The sequence below is a fragment of the Carassius gibelio genome, chromosome A24 (assembly GCF_023724105.1).
Source record: "Carassius gibelio isolate Cgi1373 ecotype wild population from Czech Republic chromosome A24, carGib1.2-hapl.c, whole genome shotgun sequence".
Lineage (NCBI taxonomy): Eukaryota > Metazoa > Chordata > Actinopteri > Cypriniformes > Cyprinidae > Carassius > Carassius gibelio.
This window is the reverse complement of record NC_068394.1, coordinates 3316327-3331173: the sequence shown is the minus strand read 5'-3', so window position 1 is coordinate 3331173 and position 14847 is coordinate 3316327. Positions and strand designations below refer to the sequence as shown.

At 33.9% G+C, this 14847-nt stretch overlaps 1 protein-coding gene across 6 annotated transcripts in view; it reads right to left on the bottom strand.

The window, feature by feature from the left end:
- The window catches only part of LOC127946242 (dystrobrevin beta-like), a 19357-nt gene extending 8519 nt beyond the window's left edge, over window positions 1-10838 (bottom strand). Inside the window, exons 1-12 of one of the 6 annotated variants that reach the window (XM_052542685.1) lie at window positions 10654-10838; window positions 5818-5885; window positions 5541-5621; window positions 5153-5366; window positions 4921-5006; window positions 4514-4668; window positions 3638-3743; window positions 3318-3484; window positions 2310-2434; window positions 1896-1979; window positions 1360-1431; window positions 357-449 (exon numbers count right to left, since the gene is read on the bottom strand). In XM_052542685.1, the coding sequence (XP_052398645.1) occupies window positions 357-449; window positions 1360-1431; window positions 1896-1979; window positions 2310-2434; window positions 3318-3484; window positions 3638-3743; window positions 4514-4668; window positions 4921-5006; window positions 5153-5366; window positions 5541-5621; window positions 5818-5884 (1250 nt within the window). In that variant the 5' untranslated portion in view covers window position 5885; window positions 10654-10838. Of the gene's footprint in view, window positions 1-356; window positions 450-1359; window positions 1432-1895; window positions 1980-2309; window positions 2435-3317; window positions 3485-3637; window positions 3744-4513; window positions 4669-4920; window positions 5007-5152; window positions 5367-5540; window positions 5622-5817; window positions 5886-8652; window positions 8768-10653 lie in introns of those variants that run through there. The other 5 variants (XM_052542684.1, XM_052542686.1, XM_052542688.1 and 2 more) reach the window with 5 other exon arrangements.
- Window positions 10839-14847: the final 4009 nt, after the last annotated feature.

The following is a 14847-nucleotide window of genomic DNA, read 5'->3' as shown; positions in this document are numbered from 1 at the left end:
TTCTGGACTGTTGCGTTCTATGGCAGTGAAATGTAATATGTTTAACACAGAGCAAATACACTGCTTAAACACAACAAAAGCCTGGCCAGTTAGCAAGCTGCAAATACAAGACAGCGTTGTGTCCAGAATAGTCACCATCTCACATCTGGTGTCCTTTTTAAAATGCAGAAATGATATTACATACTGTACATTTAAACTGTGGGAAAAAACCTGCAATGTTTCCTCAAATGATAGTTTGACATTAACAATGTTACACTGAAGTATTACCAGACTGACATGGTGACCTTGGAGCTCTAAAAACAGATTAGGAAGAAAACTGCCACAGCAACCTCAGCAGACTGACAGCACACACTGACCATGAACGGTCCTTTCGGAGGAGATTCACATAAAGTCCGATAAGTATGTGCTCATCAGCGAGCCTATCCGCAATATCGAGGCTGTACTGAACCCTGAAACCATGTTTCACAAACACAGATGAGATGAAAAAGTAATGGAGTGTAAAAAACATCTTCACACGATCTTATCTTCTCATCTTCTTATGATTCCACTATACAATTATGCATTATTTTAATGCATTCATAATAATAATACAGAATGCAAATAGACTTTGATGACATATTTAATAGTCCACTCAAAAATGAAAATCTGCTTAAAAATCCCCACCCTCATGCAGTCCACGATGTAGATGAATTTGTTTCTTCATCAGATTTGGAGAAATTTAGCATTAACATCATTTGGTCTCCAAAGGATCCTCAGCAGTGAATGGGTGCCGTCAGAATGAGAGTCCATCAGCTGGATTGGTTTCTTACAAACATGCAGCTTTTCACTTCGCAAGAAATTAACTGATGTTTTTATCAGCTGTTTAGACTCTCATTCTGACGGCACCCATCCACTGCAGAGGATCCATTGATGAGGAAGTGATGTAAAGCTGAATTTCTCCAAATCTTTTCTTATGAAGAAACAAACTCATCTACATCTTGGATGGCCTGAGGGTAAGTAAATGTTCTGCTAATTTTCATTTTTGGGTGAACTATCCCTTTTACTTGATGCAAATGCAACTGAGTTGTGTGGGATGGAGGTACCATCCGTTTAATATTGACTATACATTGAAAAATTGTCTTTTATTATAAATTTGCAATGGACAAAGGACATCTCAACAAACAACGATCAGGTACAAACCAGCATGACAGGTTAAATGGGCTGTTCTTCAATCCCTCACAGCTTTGTTTTTATTTGCATCTACTCAAAACAGTCCCATGTATCTCATTACAAGATGATCTTTGTTCCTTGTTATTTCTTAACATGCTTCTCGCACTTACAACAGATAATAGTGACATAATTTCATCCAGGTTGACTTACCCTTTCCCTTTTAAAAGATCAGGGGCCGTCCGGGAAAACTGCTTCTTTTGCTTTGTCTCATCGTGAGCACCTCTTTTAACCCCCAAAATGAGACATAATAAAAGTTTCAATTAATGAGCAACACGTATACTTACACAAACATGCTTATTCAACACACCAGTGTCATTTTTAGTATTATATATATACTATTATAGCTAGAATTAGCTTTCATTTTCGTATTTTTTTTTTTTGGTTTTCTTGATTTAAAGTTTTAATATTTACAATTTTATTTTATTTTGATATTTATATTTCAATTTTAGTTTTAGTACTTCAAGTTAAGTTACACTTATTTCAGTTAGTTACCAAAAACTCATTTAAAATTTTCATTTATTTACAATAGCAGCCTGTCTGACTGAACATAGAAATAAAAGCATAACAGACATAACAAAAAAAGAAACAAAGACTTCATGATGTGAGGTGAAGCTTGAATGCTTTAGGTTCAGATTTATTCTTGTACACATACTTTTATTGAACGTGTCGTACAGTAACAGACTCACGTTTTGCTGGAGTACGGGTTTCCTGAGTAAGGCATTGTGTGAGGGAGCATGCATTCATTTCCACTGGTCACAGGTCTGGGAGGCCTGGAGGAAATGCAAACAATAATTGAAGTGCAGTGATGAAAGGGTGTCTGTATGTCTGTCAAACATATCCGTGCATCTAAGATTAGCTTTCCCCCATCCAAATATTGTGAATCCATATGATATAAGAGAATATATGACTCTTCATTTCACTTCACTTACCATGTGTCCCTGTTTCGCAGCATGAGCAAAAATCAAACAAACAAAAAAACACACACAAGGCAGGACAATGTTAGCATGCATGATTTTTGTGTAATACAATCAAGCGTTTCACACTCAAGAGGACTATTCGAGCAAAATGTGTCGGATATGGTCATGCCTGAGTTTACATACCCAACATGAGTGAAGTTGAGCGGTTTCTCAGGTGCATCGGAGAACATCGGGTAAGGAGGCTCTCGACTGGTGGCACAACTCAGAGATTTACCAAGAGCGTCCGACAACTTCTTAGCTGGAGATTTCTGGAGCAAAATAAAGGACTGTACTGAACCAGAAGAATAAATATATAATGAATATATATATGAATATGTTTTATGGAACCAAATAATGAAAAACAGGAATTACTTAAATAAATATGCATGTTTATGTAGAAATACTCAAAGAATATCATAATAGAGGTTACTTACATGTAGAGGTCTTAAAGGTGCAGTAACTAATAATAAATGTTTAATTATAAATATAAATGGTCATGTAAAAAATTATTTACCTTTTTTTAAATATTGTGAAAAATAATTTTTTTTTTTTTTTTTTAGCAATTTTTGCATACTTCATTTGATTGTAAGATCGAAATCTGTAAGATTTGTTCGAAGAAATTAATACTTTTATTCAGCAAGGATGCATTATATCGCTCTGACGTGACACTGAAGACATTTATAATGTTACAAATAAATGCAGTTCTTTTGAACTTTCTATCGCTTTCTATTTTGATAAAAATATATGTTTCTCAAGCAGCAAATCAGCATATTAGCATGATTTCTGAAAGATCATGTGACACTGAAGACTGGAGGAATGATGCTGAAAATACAGCTTTGATCACAGGAATAAATTACAATTTTAGCTTAAACTTATTTTAAATAGAAATAATATAATAATTTTAATAATAATTACTTTATTTTTGATCAAACAAATGCAGCCTTGCTGAGCGTTTCTTTCAACAAACATTTTTTTTAAATTTCCCGACCCCAAACACAAGTAAACTTTAGAGAAGAAAAGTAAATGCTACCAAAGTGGCAAATTCAGTGCTCAGAGTTAAAATTAGACTGGTGCAGGACATTTAGTATAAAGGCATACAGTGAAGTCTAAAGGGTGTTTGGATGACAGGTTCCCACATGGCCGTTCACCTACCCATGACATGTACTCCTTCATCTGGTGCTGATTGCTATGGCTGCCCGAGGCATGACCCCTCCAGAAACACTCTTGGCAGAGTTGGTAATTATCACATTGTTGGCACCGGTAGCGGAATCCCATCATGCTCTGGCTGTGGCAGTAGGAGCACTCCACAGGATGGAAGACTAGAGAAGAGATACGCAAATTCAAGTCAACAATACTAATTGAACACTGTCACAATATTTGTCTTTTATATAGTTTCTGAATGGCTGAAGGAAGTAATAACATATCACTGAGCCATATGTATGGTTTGCTACAAAAATGAAACAAACACGCACCGTTCTCAACATTTGCCAGCCGATGCATCAGCGGTAACCAAACCAGACACTGAGGAGGAGGATCCGACATCAACGTGTCGAGAAACACATTGAGCGAGACCTTTTTCTGAGGACGGACGGCAGTTAGTATACATATGAGTCAATAAATACCATGTGTGTACAAAAGAAAAACAGTTTTTTTGTTTTTCTCAAGAAATTGTGAATGGCAAATGTTGTTGCGGTTCCTATGCACTTGAATCTGGGTCGTTGCTGGTTATTGCCAGTGTGTTGCTTATTAATTTCACCTGTTTTAATGTCTGCCCTACAAAAAATGTACACTGTAGTCGGTAATATATTTTAATGTTTTTTATGTTAACCAAGACTGCATTTGTTTAAACAGAAATACTGTAAAAACAGTAATAGTGTGAAATACTATTACAATTTGAAAGAACTGTTTTCTATGTGAATATATATGATGCGCAGCTGAATTTTCATCATCATTACTCCAGTCTTCAGTGTCACATGATCTTCAGAAATCATTCTAATATGAAGATTTGCTGCTCAATATATATATTTTTTTAATATCAGTGCTGAAATTGCTTTATTTTTTGTGCAAAACTTGATACTTATTCTTCTACAAATAAAAAGTTCAAAAGAACAGCATTTATTTAAAATTATAAATGTCTTTACTGTCACTTTTGATCAATTTAATGTGTCCTTGTTGAATAAAAGTATTAATTCATAAAAAAAAAAAAAAATATATATATATATATATATATATATATATATATATATATATAAAATGAAATCATACTGACCATAAAACCTTTGAACAGTTGTGTCTGATAACTTTATGCATGAAATGACATTAAATCATTTAAAAAAATGATCACAAACCTCTTGTGGAAAGCAGGTTCTTGTGGACTGCTCAGTGTACCCAAAAGATGGTCCCTCAAAAACCGTCATGGGCAGTTTCAGCACCTCCCTGAGGAACTGGTCAAACTGGGAGTAGATCATCACTCCATTTGGGTCAGATATCTGTGAAAATACATCTTTTGGAACAAAAAGATGAGTTATCAGTTTCATTTTATAAAGGCAGGAAGAATGATTTATGAAGGACCATGTGACACTGAAGACTGGATTAATGATCACAGGAATAAATTACATTTGACAAAATATTAATGTTTTTTTAATTGTAATAATATTGTACAATACTACTGTTTGTACTGTATTTTTGATCAAATAAATGCAGCCTTGGTGAGCATAAGAGAAAAAACATTAAAAAAATCCAAAGTGAAACTTACATCTTAGTTTATCTAAAATCTTCCCTCCACAGAGAGCAGCCAGAGCCATCTTCACCACAAAAAACGACATCTTTCCCATACCTTCCCTAAAAGAGACAATCATCAACTCAGAAATTAATACGGTCAGCAATTTAAGTGAAGATTATGAAGAGTCCTAATGTACAGGAAGTTCACATTTTTTTTACTCTCAAAAAAAAAGGCATATTTAAGGTAGCTCTGCATGGTTTCTTACGGGTCATAGGCCGCCAACAGGAAGTTGAGGATGTACGAGATGGACTGGTCTACATTGATCTGGTGGGTTGTGGGCAAGCGCTTGTTCAGCTGGTAATAGATGGTGGACAGTATTGCTTGCAAATGTGACACTGAGAACTCTGTGTTGAGGTCCATGGAGTTGAGTCTGTTTTCCCGGAAAACCTCAATAATATTCCAGATATCCACCAAATGCACTGCAAGAAGTGAAGAACAAATGGCAACATCATTTCCAAAGACTAAAGTTACTGTAAATACAACAAAAAAAGTTGTATTCATAACAATGGGCATTCAAAAGGTTTATGTGGAAAAAACATCTACTAATGTTAACATAATGTATATTTCTTAGCAGTAAACACCTTCATACTTACAATTGCACCTCTTCTGAATGAATCTCAGTTTGCATGCTGTCCTATACGTGGACAATCTGATAGAATCAAGATCTAGTGCACCTGTGAGATGAAAACATCACATCTCATGAAAGTTCATGTCCAAATATACAGCTTAAATACAGCCTGAGACATTTTAGCTGGTGTTTAGATTTAATGCATCCTTGATGAATCAAAATGTAATAATTTCTATAAACTTATCAACATGATTACCATCATATCGCAGCTTGAGTATAGAGTAAAACAGAAAAATACATACGCATTTCAGCAAACAGTTGTCTTCTGTCTGCCATGGTGCTGCTGTTGCGGCCTGACTCTTCAATCATTCTGCGAAACATCAGAAAAAACAAAAGGTCAGTGTGACAGGCATCCCACAGCTGTGAAGGAAAACTGGGCTGCAAATAGACCTTTTGAGGAATTAGTCTTCAGATCTGCATAAAGTTAATTAACTATTACCATGGGTAAAACAACATCTATTATGTATTACATCATTCACAAAGGTTTTGAGCCGTTAATTCACTAAAACTGATAAAAACAAACGCAGTTCTTAAAATAAAACTACAAATACACACCAAAATGCACAAATCCATGCTGCAACTGCCTTATTTGGTTTGCATCTACCAAAAGACAGATAAATTTGCAACAAAATAATAGTGCTGGCTTGATACTACTTTTTCAGAACCGATCCCGATCCGATACCAAAAATTCTGAGTATCGGCCGATACCGATATCAATCTGATACAAGTGCATTTTCTTTTTAATTAGAGTAGAATTTCTATATCTCCATGTGTGTTGACCTGATTGTCACTATTTTGTGTGTTACACACAATCTACTAAATATAGACAACTTCATTATATAGAAAAATAACAAACGAAAAAATATTTATAAGCATAATCTAGGGCTGACTTAATACCAATTTTTTTAGAACCAATCCCAATCCGATACCAAAAATTCTGAGTATATGCAATACCGATATCAATCTGATACAATTCAGTTTTTTTTTAATCACTGTAGAATTTCAATACCTCCATGTGTGTTGACCTGTTTGTCACTATTTTGTGTTACACACAATCTACTAAATATAGACAACTTCATTACAAAGGAAAAAAAATAAAATAACATCTATAATGACAACATCATTCTCCAAAGTTTTGAGCTGTTAATACATCAAAACTCCACTACAAATTGAACAAAACTGATTTTTTTTTAATGCAGTTCTCAAAATAAAACTACAAATACACAAACCATAATCTAGGGCTGGCTCGATACCACTTTTTCAGAACTGATCCCGATCAATTACCAAATATTCTGAGTATCTGCCAATACCGATATTAATCTGATACCATTGCTGTTTTTATTTTTTTACATCAGTGTAGAATTTCAAAACAGATACTGAAAATTGGATTGGCTCACCGCTACAGAATAGTGAGTCTGATTGGACACACAACCATTGATATCCACCGCAATAGATATCGGAAGAATTTTCTCCTCCCTTTTAAAAGTTGATAAAAAGATTTACTTTGTTCTCCTAAATATACACAATTAGATTTTTTGTTGCATTTCATTATTTGAAACTTGTTTGCAAACCTGTGACCCACCTCTGTTTTAAGTTCATTGGTGGAATTCATGTGCTTATCTCCCATTCTTCTTTTACAGAGCCCTTTTGTTACGATTCACATTAAAGACAGTAACAGAGGTTTTGAACTTCACTTGTGACCTTGATTAAAAATAACATTTAGAAGATCACTGCCTTGTGGCATTCAGTATAATACTGTCTCATGTTACTGAGGAAACAGCTGTATCATCTAGTACAACAAATATACAGAGCTACAATAATTTATACAACAATTACATTTCAAAAGAGTAGATTTTGAAATTGTACAAAGTTTTTGGTCATGGTACAATAGTAATTCCTAGACATACTTTGGAATACTTCATGTAAATACGCTCGTGATAAATAGGGCAATCATTCAGTATGATAGTATACTGTATATAAAAACATCATAGACTGAAAGAAGAATTGGTATAGAAACAATTTTACTTAGAAATGTATACAGTAGTAAGATTCACAAATCATTACAAAGAACGTGAAATTTTTAAGTAGAAAGACTGAAATTGTATTTTGTTGTAAAATGTATTCCAATAATCTTTGGGGTTGGTATTTTTAATGCTTGTAAAAGAAGTCTCTTATGCTCAGCGAGACTATGCTTATTTGATTTAAAAAAATACAGTAAAACAGTAATATTGTGAATAATACATTTAATTTAAAATATTTGTTGTGTATATAATGTGCTGATTTGGTGCTCAAGAATCATACTGCTTAATATTTTTGTGGAAACTGACTTTTTTTGTTAAATATTCTTTACTGAATATATATTATGATTGTCTATACAGTCACTTTTTATCAATTTATTCCATCCTTGCTGAACAAAAGTATTAATTTCTTTAGAAGACAAAAATCCTACTGACTACTGAACTTTTGAATGTTAGTGTACATACTGTATTTACAGCCACAATACTTTTTTTTTGTAAATGTCTCAGTAAATTGGTTTTTATCGTCATAATATTAAATTACATGAACTAAGAATGATTTCATTTTATGAAAAATGAAAAAAATGCTTTTAATTTGCTCTGAGGAAACTTTGAAAATAAGGTTTTTATCCCTCTCCAAAACAGCACTGTAAACCGTACGATGAACATGAAGTTGATCTACTAGAGAATTTAAACTACCTCCTTCACAAAGCTTTGAATGCTCAATTAACTTTAAGGAATCTTCAATCACAATCCTAGAGATCCAAGAGTTGAGCCCAACACGGGGCCAAATCGCTACACGTCCAGCCATCAATATCACATTCACCTGCAGATGTTAAAAATTATCCAGAATGCACTGCAAAAAATGAATCCATCAGTAACGTGACAGTAATCTACCCTAGTGAAATCACATCAGAGATAAATAAGGTGCACAGCCTGATTAAGCGTAGTGTTTCAATGGCAAATCTATCATGCTAAACCAAATGGAAGAGATCTAAACAAACTAATGCTCTAAAATAACCAAACTATCACAAAAAACAAAGGAAAATCCAAAGCAAATACCCTACGGAAAGCACCATGGTCCTCTTCTCGCTTATTTATAAGTGCGACCACAATGAGTCCAGAACTTTTAATAATGCTTTTTGTCAGGTCGTAACACAACAAAAGTGGCCCATAGAGTTCTTGGCAGCCGACTGAAATAAGAGCCGGTCAGGATCCAGCATGTGTTGCCTCTATCTTTAACTTCCAATGAGAGAGACTCACATTCTTGTTGGGCTTAGACGGCCGATTCAGATCTGGTTGCTAGTTTGCACCGTCTTTTAACCCTAGGCCCGGTCCTGCCTGTAGGGCCTGTACTGTTATTTGTAGTTGAAAGACTTTCTGTGTGAAATTATTAGGCAAAATGCAAGAGGTTACGCAAGAATGGCTTGCTAGAGAGGACTGTAATTCAACCCCTCTAATGGGACATTTCTAGAGAGATCCCATATTTCACAGAGTCGGTGTCCTAATCTTTTTCTCTCTCTCTTTCTCCTTTTATTGTGGCTCTGGGATCTCCGAGCCTATGAATATCGTTTTGGACAGTCAGTGGCATCCAGGCATTTTGAACCCAACTCCATTTTTTGTCACTCTCTGGGCATGATTTATTTAGTACGGCAGGTTGAATGAAAAACATGAAATTTTGTGTGTGTGGTTTTTTTTTTGGCTCAGACTTGAAGGCGATTGGCTTATTAGGCGTACAGATATGACCTCGAGGACAAAGTCATGTTCTACATATAGCAGCTGTTCGGAGTATCTTCACCAAGTAATTAGTGCTGGATTACTCACATTAAACCATATGTGGGAGTAACTGATAGCAGATAATGCTATTGCATTTTTCCGAAACCACATAATGCATATTTTTGAGAAACACCATCGCTAGATAACAGACAAAACTATATATATATATATATATATATATATATATATATATATATATATATATATATATATATATATATATATATATATATATATATATATATATGAAATTCTTATATTTTTCTGTATTGTCCTTTGTATATACTGTACATTATCAATTAAACTATTATACTTATAATAGTACATATATGCATATGGTTTCACAGGAAAATCCCATTTTAGACATTATTTATGCATTAATAAAATATGCAGTTCATGGAAACATCAGTCAATTTCAATGTCTGAATGAAAAGAGATTTTGTTTACTTTTGCACATTAAGTCCTGTCTTGGGTTGCTTTGAAAGCTGTGAATTGGATTCCATGAGAACTCTATCTGCAGCAAAGTGAACCATTACTCAACCTAACTGCTTTTTCCACCAATCAGACACAGTAACTGCCTGTATGCTGCACTGATTGTCATGGTACCACCATGAAGCAGCACAGAACTCTGGGTAAAGTCTCCCAGCCCATTCAGACTATGATTTACATGTAGTTGTTTACAGGAAAGTCTTCTAATGTCGTCTTTTATGTAATCTCCATGTGTTTCATGCATCTGATTAGATGAAGTAATATAATGATGCACTTCAAAAATAACATGCATAACATTAAAAGGCATAGCAAATAAAGAAATAACTTTAATGTACACAGATTGACTTTGTGCATGCAGAACTTTTTTAACCTATTTTCCAAATGTCTTACTATTAAAATTTCACTTAAAGTGCATAAAATACAAATCAAATGGCAACAATGTTTGTTTACAATATAAAGGTGTTTTAAAAGATTGTTTTTTGTTGAAATTTTACGAGATGAAACAGTAAACAAGCAAACACTGCATATACAATACTCAATAAAATGCACGCAATTATATAAATGTATTATGAATGCATAATATTCAGCAGAATTTAGTAGAAGAATTTATAAGTAGTACCAAAATAAATATAGTTATATTTTATCGTTTTGGCATTGGAGCAGATGATTTAGGACATAATGTCCCATATACACACTACTATTAATATCATACTTGAAGAATCTGCATCATGCGTGTTAGTAGTAGACTGTGGAGCGTTCACAAAGAGGCGTCTCGAGCTCTGTGCACTTGCTACTCACCACCAAACGCCTGTCATCGCCAAAACGGGTTTCAATTCAGCTCCTCTGCGGTCACTGAAGCCCATCTGCGCTCAAACGAAGCACTTTATCGACGACAATCTCGGCGTTTGAATACAAAAGTCTGTTTTCGTTCGTATTAGACTCGCGGAGAGCGGCGCGGAGCTCTGCTGCCCATTTGCTTTGATGTGACGTAATGCGCCTCTCGCGATGACGTAATGCGGAGTCTCTCTACTGAACACATCCATCAGTGCTCTGCGGAAATATTAATAAATATTAGTAAAGTAATTTTATTATATATTATACATTTAAAGTAAAATTTGATGTGTCGAAATGTTATGAACAATCATTTGTGGGATAACTGTATTATAAATATGAAAAATACCAAACATATAACTTCATCACAACAAAAAAAATTAGCTCTTATTAAATTTAATTTATCTTGTGCATATATATATTATTATTATTGTTATTATTTATTTTCTCATTTGAAATATGCTAATACCAGATTGTATTCACCCTACAGCATCAAAACCTTCGCAACCCTGAAAGGCTTTTTTCACTTTCTCAGTTTTGTCTATTGTCTCAGTGGTGACTGAAGGCCTTCCTGTTGCCTAGTAACCGCGCGCGCACGATGAAAGCTGGGGGCTGGAAACAGAAAAGTGGCGTCGCGACGTGACACAATGGCGAGATGTCAACATGTATCATATCGCGCTTGATGGGTCATAAATAAAATACATGTCATCAATGGCTCAACGTTCAGCGCTTTAGCAGGGAATAAAGTAAGTATTTAGCGCGTGAATCACAGTCAAACCTGTTGTGTTGCTGTACTTATCTGATGAACATCGTTTAACCTGCTTCATTACTAATTGACTTAAGATAACTTTGTTTATTTTTGTGCAGACGGTAGTTAAAGAGCTGTTTTGATTAATGTAAATGTATGATGTCAAGAATAACAAAAGTAACAACAAAAATTAATAAAAATAGGATACCATAGTAATGCATTTGTTATCATCAAGCTTAGAGAATCATTGGTTTTAACAGTATGTGATCAGTGGTTGTTGATTGATACATGCAGTCACTGATTTTGATTTTCATAGATGTTTTTTGAGAGATGCCTGACATAAAGTTACTCAAGTTTCCTTCAAGTGAAGGAGCATTCTTAATGTAACGTGCAATACTGTTTATCAATAGTATTTGCTTAGCATGGCATGTATAGGGATCAGGATCCTTTTCCCAAACTATTGTGCTTAATGTGTGTCAAAGATCACATACGTACATGCAGGATACAATTTTTATTTTTTAAATATTAATAGTTACAATGAACACAGCAAAGTTGAGTTCAATAATAAAGCATCATAAAAAGACAACAGGACATAAGATCTGTCTTAATGCATGTTTTTGGTTTTATTTTTAACCATTAATCTGTGCACATTATTCTAAAAAAGACACAATTGTCTTCACAATCTTCTATCATATCCACTAGGATAAAAAAAACCCCACCTTTATCTATTCTGAATGCTGTTTCATTCTAAAATATGTCAGATTGTGGATGTAAAATGGGTTGTGCAAGCCATTTTATGTTGACCTTTAAAGGGATAGTTCACCCAAAAATGAAAATGAGCAAAAAAATGTACTCACCTTCAGGCCATCCAATGTATAGATGAGTTTGTTTCTTCATGGGAACAGATTTGGAGCAAATTAGCTTTACATCACTTGCTCTCCAATGAATCCTCTCCAGTGAATGGGTGCCATCAGAATGAGAGTCCAAACAGCTGATTAAAAACATCACATATTATATATATATATATAAAATATGTGTTATTTATTTTATCTCTGACCAAGACTCAACCACAATAATTCAAGCCTTAGATCAAGACCAGTACCACACAGATCAAACCCAGATTGAGCTGTCAGTTATATGAGTTGAATCACATCTTATTTTCTTTGCTCTCATATTACATAATGAATGAATAATGAATGTCTCCTCTCTTCTAGGGTGATAATACTCAGCATGAAACTGCACATGAAAACAACCACAGTATCATTTGGATGTGAGCCATGAAGCATTATAGATAGATCACATACAGTACATCAATTATAACTTTTTTTTTTTCAATAGCACTTGTGATCAGCAGTCTTACACCTATTATACAGACTCTAACATATCACCAGAAAATAACTGTAAATTAATCTTAAGCTTAATTTATTCATATTATTAAAACTGATTAAATAGTGTATTTGGCCAAGGTAATGGCCAAGTTATTCCAGCTTTATTTCAATCAACAAATTAGTTTTAGTTATTTAGTAAATAACAGTAATAACATAATAATAATAATTTATTCATTTGTTAATAGACAGTGGAGTGTTGATGTCTCTCCGCAGACGTCCTGATGGAGATGATGAGTTTGATCGAGCATCTTGAGCTGGACCAGAGAAGCAGAGAAAACTCTTCAGGAAGAAAAGGAGAAAGCAAAGAAACTTTGAGAGAAGCCGGACAGCCTCTGTCTCTGGAAGCAGAATGAGATTCCTTTAGCAGTGCAGAAAGGTCGGACTGGATATTGATTACTGCATGCAATTTATGTCCAGATAGTTTTTTCTATCTCTAACATTTTACTTCAGGCCCAGTAATGTGGCAATAAAGTGTCTATTCTATTCTATTCTATTATAATTTACAGTCAAAAAAAATTCAACAGGGTCAAAAACACACAAAAATGGCTTGAGGGGCACAAATATAAAGTAATTTATATGAATTAAAATAAATGTTAAAGGCAATAAAATACCAGTTATCAATATCAGTTATCAAGGCAAAAAAAAAAAGTTAAATTTTTTTACAGATATGGACAAAAAGCCACAAAACGTATGTTATGGGGTCCTTAAAAAAGTTGAATTACCAAAATAATCTCTTTTCTACTCCATCTTTAACTTTTCGCATCTGTCCGTCTCATATTGGCACGGTCAGAGCGTGAAGCCTGCAACACAGACATCGCCGAGCTGATGAAATGAGGAGAGATGAGAGACAGACTGACCCACGCAGAGCTGCTGAACCGACGTCTGAAGGAGGATATCGATTTTATGAGGAAACACGGGCCGCTTGCGCACGAGAGACTCCAGCTGGAGAGTGAAATCATGAAGCAGATCCGAACAGCACAAAGTGAGGTGTTTACTGCCAGACCCGTTCGTTGGCTTGTTTAGAGGAGCTGAGATCAATAAGACAAAACCACAGAGAAGAAAGGATGTAGGTCTAACTAAAAGAGTCCAGAACGTACTAGAGGAGCGCATCAGAGATTTTATAAAGAGTGCTAAACTGAAGTGTTTATTTTGTGAATGAACTACTCCCTGTTGTTATTATAGTATTATTTATAATACTATTATAGAATGTATTAGTATTTTAATTTATTTATTTTTATAATGATTATAATTTTAAAATGATTAAAATATTTTTAAGTTGAAGTTTAATAATTTTGTGTTTTCGTATATATATATATATATATATATATATATATATATATATATATATATATATATATATATATATATATATATATATATATATATACTTTATTCTTTTGTCCGTTTTAGTAATTTTAATACTTATTTAGTTGATTTAGTTGCCAAAGCAACATTCAGATTTTCCTCATTTTAAATTTTTCACCTGATATTTATTTTTAGTTTCAGTCAACTAAAACACTTTTTAATAATTTTACTTTTGGTTCACAATAACAACACTGACTATTCATCCCATGAAGAATTGTGCATGACATAATTGAGTCAAAAATGCTAAATTATTGTTAAATCCCTGATTTTTTTAATCAAATGCAGTATATTTATAAATGTTTTCTGACAAATTTGGATAAATACAAATGTAAAATTTGTTTAGAGGAACAACCACAAGAAATGTAAAATTTTACATTTTAAGCTGAATTAATTTTTTTATACTGTTGAGCCATGTTGCTATAATAAACACTGTCTGACCTCTTATGTTTATTCATAAAGACATTGTCACAAATGTTTTTCCAAACACCTCTCAGAAGCTAAAGAGTCTTCAGGAGGAGTGTAAAAATGAAGAATTCAGAACAGACCTTAGGAAAGGAGAAATGAACAAAGAAATGGAAATGATCAGAAATCATCTGAGTCCTTTTTGGTCCTCTCAGGCCTATATGTTTATTTCATTTCACTCGTGTTATATCAATCCAG